The 9887-nt window shown below is 41.1% G+C and overlaps 1 protein-coding gene across 1 annotated transcript; it reads right to left on the bottom strand.

Moving 5' to 3' along the window:
• Positions 1-1780: 1780 nt before the first annotated feature.
• On the bottom strand, positions 1781-3604 carry LOC117898088 (probable citrate synthase, mitochondrial). The gene is made up of 5 exons (XM_034807268.1): positions 3524-3604; positions 2493-3467; positions 2037-2428; positions 1985-2000; positions 1781-1885 (listed from the first exon to the last, which is right to left on the bottom strand). Exons 1-5 carry the CDS (start codon positions 3587-3589, stop codon positions 1853-1855), a joined length of 1482 nt encoding a protein of 493 aa, XP_034663159.1. The 5' UTR covers positions 3590-3604; the 3' UTR covers positions 1781-1852.
• Between the last annotated feature and the right edge of the window lie 6283 nt (positions 3605-9887).

Here is a 9887-nt window from a genome sequence, read left to right as displayed (position 1 = left end):
AACATGGCTGATGCGGATGTGTTTTATTCGCCATTCACTCGCGGACAGAACACTTTCATACCCCCTGCCACTGTGCTGCTTGTATCTGTGAGTGTGCGTGCTCAAGTGGGTGTATTTGTCCATGGTAGTATGTGTGGGAGTGGAACGCTTTCCCTTTCTGGGTAGCCAAGGCCAAAGCCAGACCGATTCGCTGCATTTGCCAACACCATCCCCATTCAAAAAATTCCAAATTATGTTTGAAACAAAAAAAGTAGACACGCACACATACACTGAGTGGGGTGGTGGGGGAGAGTTGGGGAGGGAAAATTGCAATAAAAAAAGTTTTTGTGTGATTTCCCTCAACAATAAAATAAAATAACTGTGCTGGCGAAAATAGTAAATGCTTTTATTAAAACGTTTTGCAGCTTACTTTTCCCCGTCAAACTTGTGTAAACATATTTCAACTTTTATCATTTACATTCCGTCCCCTCATTCCTCTCGTCTGCCCGCCCATAAACACCTCTCTACACCGTAGTACCGACCTCCCCAGCATACACCTCTCATACTCTCCAAGCAATTAATAATAAGTTAAGGACGGATGGAAAAAAGTATCTCATAATCATGATTATTTTACGAGCAGCAGAGAATTTATTTATGTGGTTCTGTCGAGTGTCAAGGTTCGTTGGGGACTTAAGGTGGATGAATTTAAATACGAATTTAAATTTTATTTTATGCATTTTTGTTAGCATAGATAATGCGAATAGAAGATTGAGACTCAATTGAAGATTGATATACAATGGCGAGAGAATTATTTTCCATACTTACTCAACAACTGAATTGGGTCACTTGTTAAATGGAACAAAAAGCAACCAAATGTGTTCAAATAGAAAAATTAAAATCGCATTCAAGTGGAAAGCAGGAACCAGGTTAAGGCTACCCCAGGGACACAGTTTCCCCCCCAAAGGAGACCGATGCTGCGGTGAGGGAAATAACAATAAAATATCACTCATACAAATAGCAAAATTTTCCACAAATGAAACAAAAAACCAGAGAGTGCGGAATACAATCGGAATGAGAAGTACGAGAGACAAACAAAAGAGGAACTTCAACAGAAATCAATCAGTTGATGGAATGCTTTTACAAAAATTACAATAATCATGAGTACACTGAATGGTATTCAGTGGGGAGCGGTGAGGGCCATCTCTTGATATGCACATATTAATAAGTTAGATTTGTCCACGGGGAAACAATAATAGTGTGTCCTGAATTTGAAACCAGGATGCTCTTTCTTACGGCAAATATTGAGTATGAAATTGTATTTTCCTTACTGAGTCTCCAAGAGATTTAACCACACAAGCCATGGAATTCAAGGCAGAACGTAATTTGAAACTAAGACCAGAAATCTATTTGAAAATTTACTAATTAATTTTCTTAATTATTCTGGCGGTTTTATTACACAACTAATTTATGGCTGAGATTGAGGCCTGAGTGACATTATAGATATTAAGAAGCTGGAGGGAAATATTAGACTTGTGAGGCTTGTGGCTCGTGGCGGGTTGACGGGGAGAGAAACGGAGCCGCAGACATCAAAGCTGTACTTTTGTCTGGGCCATAATTAATAATCGCTGGGGCATGCCTCTTGAGGGCGACTCTACCTCTCTACCATAAATATCAAAGTCAGTCTGAAATCACATCATACGATTGCAGTGAGTGACAACAAAACCCAATTACCTCTTGTCAAACACACATGAATATGAATATGCAAATGAACTCAGGACTCAGGTCCTCGTTAAGTCTTCAGATATTCAAATTTTATTTCTATAATTAGCCAAAACATTCCTCAATGATATTCCCCTCCATTATGGTTCGACCTTCAACACTTCTTGGGCCCCTTCTTAGACTTCTTAGACTTCTTCGACTTCTTTCCCTTCCTGCTCTTCTTTCCCTTCCTGCTCTTCTTTCCCTTCCTGCTCTTCTTTCCCTTCCTGTTCTTCCTGCTCTTCTTTCCTTTCTTGCCCTTCCTTCCTTTCCTGCCCTTCCTTCCCTTTCTGCCCGACTTTCCCTTCTTGCCCTTCTTCGACTTGGAAAGGAACTTGCACAAGAAATCGGTGGTAAAGGATTTGGGTCTCTCAATGGGAGCACCCAGAGCGCGAGCCCAGATCAGCTGAGGAAGCACGCCCAAGGCTCGGGATACGCCGAACAGAACCGTATAGTACTTCATCTCGTTCATGCCATAATGCTGCAAGAGTACACCCGAATGGGCATCGACATTGGGATAGGGATTGGCAACCTTGCCCAGTTCCTTCAGCACCTTGGGTATGAGTTTCCAGAGCCGTGTGACAAGTTTAACTCCCGGATCGTCCTTGCAGTTCTTCATTGCAAAGGCGTTTTGCAGGGAAAAGCGAGGATCGGTCTGACGCAGCACCGCATGACCATATCCGGGAACGACCTGAAGGAGTATAGGATTATGGATGATATTCCAAATTGAAGGTATGCGAGAAGGAAAAACCTACCCGACCACTCTTCAGCGTGTCATTGATAAACTTGAGTATCTGCTCATCCGATGGCTCACAGCCAATGGCAGCGACAAGTTTGTCCAGCCACACCAGAACCTCCTGGTTGGCCAATCCATGGAGCGGTCCCGCCAGACCACACATGCCCGCCGAGAAGGATAGATAAGGATCACTGAGAGCCGACCCCACCAGTTGGGTGGTGTGGGCCGAGACATTGCCGCTCTCGTGATCGGCATGCAGGATGAGATACAGTCGCATCAGATCCACAAAGCCGCTGTCCTTGTAGCCCATCATGTTGCAAAAGTTGTCAGACCAGTCCTTGGAGGAATCCAGCTTGCGGTTACCTTTTCCGCCCTTGAAGATGTTGCAGTAGATGACCGACGCGACGGTGGGCAGGAAGGCGCACAGATTCATGGAGTCCTCGTAGATGTACTCCCAGTATTTGGGTTTCTTCGCACCCTTGTTGTAGGCCTCCACGAACTTGCTCTCCGGATTGAGAGCGGCGCTCGCCGCACAAAACTGGGCCATCGGATGCACCCGCTTGTCCATGCTGTCCAGCAATTTGAAGCAGTAGTCGGGGAGCTTGCCACGCTTTTGCCACTCCGTGGTCACGGCTTTAGCTTGCTTCTTGTTGGGCATCTTCCCAGCCGTCAGTAGGTAGAAAGCTCCCTCAGGAGTGCCCTCCTTGCTGCCCTTCTGGGTACGCGGCAGCTTGGCGCACACCTCCTTCAGTGGTATCCCGCGGTAGAAGATGCCCTTGTTGGGATCCACATAGGAGGTGTCGCACATGAGGAGCAGCAGCCCACGCTGTCCCCCCATAACGTTGCTCACCTTGATCTCGCCCAGCTTCTTGTCGCCGTGCAGGCACTTGATGCCCAGCATCTTTTCACGCTCCTGTGGTATCTTTTTGGCCAGCACTTCCTTGAGGCTGCCACCATCGCTGTACATTCGCAGGGAACTAAGCTGCGAGTTATTCTGTTCGGAGGATGGAGGATTAGGGATACGGTTCGAGAATCTAATGGATCACCTACCTTCCAATAATACTCTCCACATTTTAAAACTTGTCTAGATCGGGACTTTAGTAAAGATCTTCCCATATTGAAGGAGAAAAAAAATAGAAAACTTAAAATTTAAAACAAAAAATTTTTAATTTAAAACAAAAAATTTAGAATTTTGAGCTGTCTCTCTGACTGCTGATAAACGACTGACGAACAAAACTGAAATCTGTCAAATCTGATCAAAATTAAAAAAAAGGTGACTAGATTACGTATTTTTAGATATGGCAGAGGTTGAGTTGACAAAACTGTCGTATTTGAATTAATCAATGATTTTAAAATCCATTCTGTTTTTATCAATTTAAAGATTAGAACAATAAATGTACAAACCTTAAAGTATTTCCCGTAAACACATTACCATGCAGACTTTCACCTAAATAAATGTCCAATTATAAAAAGAAATAACTTGTTAGCAGTGATAAATTTTTTAAAATTATAATTTTTTTGACCTAGCAGCGCATACAATTACTTCCCGTTTGTGTGACACTTAACAACACTTGGGTCATGGGTCAAAAGAGCTCCTCTTCCTTCATTTCCAGCACTTTGACTACTCCATCCAGCAACATTTCTCCCTCTTTCCGCCACTATTTCTGGTGGCTTGAAATACCAATCTTTCTATGACTTCTGCGTAGCTTCCGATGCTTTCGAGTGGGGGAGGACAGCTCTACATGAAATTGCAAAAAAATTAAATATCTATTTGAAGTTTCTGGCATGAGGGTATTTCTACCGTAACGTCAACTCATCTGTGAAGTGAAAGAGTGAAAGAGCATGTGTGTGTGTGTGTGTGTGTTAGTGAATAAGTGGAATTGGTACTTTGACTGCGTTTTTCACTCGCCATTTTTGCCCATTGGGTCCTTCCACTTTGGGGAATTTTTTTGGTCTTTGCCGGCGCTTCCGCCGCTCAACAAATTTATATTTGTTTGTTTGCAGTTCTGATTTTTGTCCAGCTTTGGGGCAATCGCAGCGAGAGAGTGCCTGGGGAAAAACTATAAAACTTTGCTTTTAATTAAAACATATTTTACACACAGATACAGACCGACAAATAACTACAAAAAAATAACGTATAAATATATAAAAAATAATTTGTTTGCTGCTTCACTAACAGCCATCAAATGGAAATTAAAACTTTATCGCTTGATGGCACTCGCAGGGATTTTCCAGCCACTCTATGTATATCGCTGTCTCTTTCGCAATTTCTCTGGCCGTCTCTTTCTCGTATCCTTCTCTCTGTCCTGTGGCTATTCAGTCAAAAATTATCCCACTTTGACGTTTTCCACTCATTATTTTACTGGATCTTTTTTCTGGTGTATTCGTATTTCATTTTATTAATTAACATTCAATTAGCGAAAATGAATACGCGGCCCTGGCTCCATTCAAGTGCCATTTAAGCCATTCATTAGCCTTTTTTTCGGCTTCTGAATAGTTTCACAAGAGTCTGCTTAGCTGAAGGACGGCAGTTTTTTGTAAAATGGTATTCACTCCCCCTATTTTTTATAACGTTTTTTTTTAGTCTTAGTTTTATCTCTTTATTGTGGGCCCTTTCCTGTTGCCACTTCTCCTCTTCGCTACTATATATCCCTCTCCCTCTGCCCCTGCTCCCATTACTGTCTCCTGTCTCTTCGCTTGTTGATGTCCTTGTCCGCCCCTATAAATTTCACAAGTTCAGTATTTTTTCCCCGCTTCAGCTTTGATGTTTGGTTCATTACAAGTTTAAATAATTTCCCTTCACACTTAAGCTCTCTCCCTCTTTGGATTACCCTTGAGATTAGGGGTATTATATGAGCAAGGTCCACATGAAAAGGCTTCCTATGAAAACAGGTCATATAAATGAAATGTGCAGCATCGAGGAACCCTCATCCAACTGCATATAAAGCTTTAAGGGCCATGTGCTGGGAAGATTGCTAAATAGTTAATTTAATTACTGATGGTATAATATTTAGGGTATATCAGTATCGGTGAGTTAATCGTTATCTTTCTCTCCCTCTTTCTCGCTTTGGCTTGGCGTGGACAACGCCCTTGAATACGAAATCGAATTTCGCACTTAAGCAGCTGTCAGCAACGGTATCTATCTTACTCTACCACCCGCAATGCCCTTCTTCTTGCAACTTTCTCTATACTCCTCCGTGTCTTTCCCCCACTCTTTCCTTCTCTCTGGCACTCTTTCTCCCTTTGTCGCCTTCCACTTGACTCCACTTGGTCTTAGTTCTTTTCATTATATACTCTTTCGGAAGGTATTAAGACTCAGAGCTGATGTTTGTATATAAAAAGTCAGTTTTGGTTGCAGCCATCGGGATGACAATAAGGCGCATTCAATTTTTAGGTGGTAATCGAGTATTTAGAGATCGCTTCTACAAATATTTTCAAATTAGAGATCTTATACGCTTACTTTACTCACGTCTGCAGATGCCAATGACTGCGCAATGTTAGCGTATTTAATTCTTCGGCCTGAATGCTATCATTTTTTTTGCTTTGTTGTTGCAAAACTTCACGGCATCACAGACAAGCGTAAGCATAGCCAAAAAAATGCCCTAAGGAAAAAGGTTGAAAACAATTTTGTTGCTGCTCCTTAATGCATAATAGAAAGTGTCGTCTCCATGGCAGCGAAAACTTTAAAATCATTTTATTAACCTAACTTTCCTGCACACACAAAAAACGGCAGATAGATACGGCTGGCAGTCACACAGAGGATCGCAGAGAGGGGTCCCAGAGTCAGAAACAAATTGAAAGATATTCCTAGTTGGCAACGTTTGACTTGGTGTTTGTCCTGAGGTGTTTGTATTAGGGGTAGGAATTGCATTTAAGCTTTCTTTAAAGTTAGTCGGATTACTTAAAGTTTATTCTAAATGCAATGTCATATGCAAATGCAATTACAATACTTTCTGTGAACTCGTTCTTTGTGAAACCCCATCGATGGAATGGCATTCCTGCATTAGAAATAGACAGGGAGAGAGAGAGAGAGAGAGGAGCTTATGTGAGTGAGTGTTCGGCGTGGGCTCCTTCACGAACTTTGACGTTTCCTCTAATGAAAGTTCTCCAGGCATACGTGTGTGCCTTTGTGTTTGTAGGAGAGGGATGTGTGTGTGTCTGTGTCAAGGAGTCTCCGGTTAGGTTGATATTGCTTGGCTTTTGTTGACATCACGTCGAACTTGTTACGGGTGTCGCTTCGATTTGCTCTCCTCTTTTTTGGGAGGGGCATTCTCGTTGTAAGTAACTCACGTGGCTTGGGGTCACGACGGGGCGCTGATTCTGACAAATGGGTAGCAAGGACGTGGTCTCCTTGAGGGTCGGAGTGTTTTTGGGTCAACAAAGATGTTGAAAGTAGAAAAGTTTTGGAACGGAAGTATATTACGATTGGAAGTAGTATCTAAATTATGAATGAGGTTAAAGAGGTTTATTTCCTCTATGTTCTAGAGATATCAATCTAAACAGAGTCTAAATCTAAAAATAATAATAATTTTTAATCGAATATAACCCATTATTTATTTATGTTCAACTCTTGAATATTTATTTTAATGTAATCTCAACTTTCTCGTATTAATAACCTTTAACTTATTTCGAAATCAGAGTTCTTCAACAGGAGTGAATGGCATTAATTCCACAAGCATAATGGAGGCTCACTCTGTTTATGATGGGAAAATATTTATACACGGACAATACGAAGTAAATATTTCATATCTGTGTACCGGCAGCAAACAGACGGTGTGCAGCGGACGATAAATGCATGGAATCAATGTTAAATTACACTCGTGAGCGCCCACCCTCCAGATATCCCGAGGACTGGCTGCTGAGATTGTTAATAAATGTTTTATTGCCGTTTGGCTTGGCTCAATTATTCATTAAATGCGCCTTTACCTTCGGCCTGCATTGAATAACTGATTAAATGACTGGATAAACTGAGAACATAATGAGTAATTAAGCGGTTAAGTGCCAGGCATAAAAGTCCTCAAGTACACTTACTTCTCCAGCTTTTCATTTTTCATTTTGTAACTGGCTCCTTTTGCCAGATTTATGCCAGGCACAGGTCCCACGCAAAATGTCGAATGGATTTTATTTCTCAAAAAAAAATGAAATAATATAAAATGAAATCAAAGTGGAATACGTTCAAGCACCATTTGCTCGGCAAGTGTTTGCATCCAGATCCCAGCTCCCAGCTCCCAGCTCCAGAGAGCTACCAACAAGTTATTCAACTTGCTAAAGATGCTTTTATCTCACAGTTGCCACACACACACCAAGTGGGTGATGGGGTTGCTGCCCCCAGAAGGAAATGCGGCCAAGTGGTGAGCAGTTAACACAACACACATGTACATCCTCTCAGCTCCGACCCGACCCCTACCCGCCCTGCCACGACTGGCATAACATTTCTCTGTGGGGCAAATTGAGTATTAAGTATTTTGAAATTTTTTGTAAAAATATATATACAACAGAAAGGGAAAGGAAAGGGCAACTTGGGATGCTTTCGATACTCTTTAAGAAGCATCTTAACGTAGATATATGATTTAAAATTATAATTAAGAATTGGGATGTTTGGGATGTTTGGGAGTATTATCTTTAGAAACCAAAGTCGTGTAAGTCAGTAAAAGGACTCCAAGAGATGCAACTAGACAGACGGATTGCTATTTCCCTTGAATATGCTTCAAACTTCTGGTCAAATACAATATACCTTTTGTACAAGTATATTTAAAAAGCAGGAGAAACGGCTACGGAAGTGGCTGCTGGTCCAGCCACACACCCACACCCACACTCACCCATCGCATCCCAGACAGGCAGAGGCGGAAGCGGAAGCACTCACATTACTCAGCATACCGAAAGTAGCCCAACGAGGAGAACTTTCAGACTGATGACTGTACGTACAGGACCCTCATCCACATCCCACCCATAGCCCAGTCTATGTGATGTGTACTTTTTCAATGTCGTTTATCCTGCAGGTGAATGTCTTTGGTGTTTGTTGCCTTTAAAGCAGATGAAAAGTGGAAAAGTTCCAGATAAAAAATCTCTTATTTGTATTTTCAAAGTAAACCACAAAGCGTAAGCCCATAAGCTGCTGGGGACTGAAATACATCTTGAAGTGTAATCCAAAAATAATATATGTATAAATAAATAACCAATAAAATATTGTTATGATTTTGTTTCCCTTTGTTTTATATTCTGCCTGACCTTTCAGCTGCATCAATTTAGTTTTATGGCCACATCTTGTGTACAAGCAATCTACTGGCACCCGAGGGAACCATTGCCGTTGATCCCTTCTGGCAGTCGGGAGTTATTTATCTGCATGTTAAGATTTTTATAGAACATTCAAAGCGATTTTCATTGATTAAGTTAATCGAAGTATTCGTTACCTAAGTAAGGTTCAACATTTTATGATGCTTCTTTTCAAGAGAACATTTTTTAATGGGTCATAAGTCAATCAATTAAATGGCTGGACCCATCTTGATGGAATTAAACACGGAACGAGTCTGCCTTTTGGACATTATTATTTTTCCTCCTCTCTCTCTCTCTCTCTCTGTGTCCGTTTCTTTCTATCTGTATTCTTGTATCTCTTTCAGTTTCTCTTTGGTCTGAACTGCTTCGCATTTTGGCCACACTCATTGCTCACTTTAAATCTCGACATTTTGACTCTTGCAAATTAAAATAAATGGCATCACATTTTTTTCTTAAGATTTTTCCCTCCCAAGTACTCCATCTCTCTTTATCGCTATTTTCCGTCTCCCTTTATCTCCCTTTCTCTGACCCAAGTGGATATTCAAGCGACATTAAGTTGACTTACTTTTAACGCCTTGAATTTTCCTCGAAACATCTTCAAGTTTTTCTTTCAGAGTCAGAGACAGTGACGGAGAGGGGGTGAGAGTGAGAGCCTGAAAAGAGCATGCAATTTGATTGTAGCAGATTTAATTACAGAGTTCCGAGCAAGTCGTGTGTTAAATTTGACCAAAAAGTTCAAACAAAAAAAATTCATAATCTTAGCGTCCAGCTAATGAGGCGTGAACAAGTCAAGGAAAGTTGGCTTTGCTGTCGGTTTGGGTTTTGGGGCAGGAGTTAAACTTTTCTCTTAATAAATTAAGTGTAATCTGTTCCGCAAATTAAACATAATCGGAAAAGAGATAAACCCATATAATAGGAATGAGACTTTGGGGAAATATAGTTGGAAACAATGTAGGTAAGGGAGATATAAGAGTGTGGAAGTATAATAATTACAATAAGCTCAAAGCAATTACGAGAGAAAGCATTCCCTCTTTAGGTATCTGAAAGGAAAAAGTAAATATTGAAATTGAAAGCGCTGAAAGCTGCCATCTCTCTTTTTAAAATATTCCGCATTTATTTATTCATTTAAAAATGTTCTTAG

This window comes from Drosophila subobscura, chromosome O (genome assembly GCF_008121235.1).
Source record: "Drosophila subobscura isolate 14011-0131.10 chromosome O, UCBerk_Dsub_1.0, whole genome shotgun sequence".
NCBI classification, from domain to species: Eukaryota; Metazoa; Arthropoda; class Insecta; order Diptera; family Drosophilidae; genus Drosophila; species Drosophila subobscura.
This window is presented reverse-complemented; position numbering and strand designations above follow the sequence as displayed.

Excerpts from the sequence above, each read along its gene's own strand:
- LOC117898088 (XM_034807268.1), bottom strand. The coding sequence starts at position 3,589 with ATGGGAAGATCTTTACTAAAGTCCCGATCTAGACAAGTTTTAAAATGT. Across the intron at positions 3,468-3,523 it reads GTGGAGAGTATTATTGGAAG|AATAACTCGCAGCTTAGTTC; the intron begins GTAGGTGATCCA and ends TCCTCCGAACAG. Across the intron at positions 2,429-2,492 it reads ACACGCTGAAGAGTGGTCGG|GTCGTTCCCGGATATGGTCA; the intron begins GTAGGTTTTTCC and ends ATACTCCTTCAG.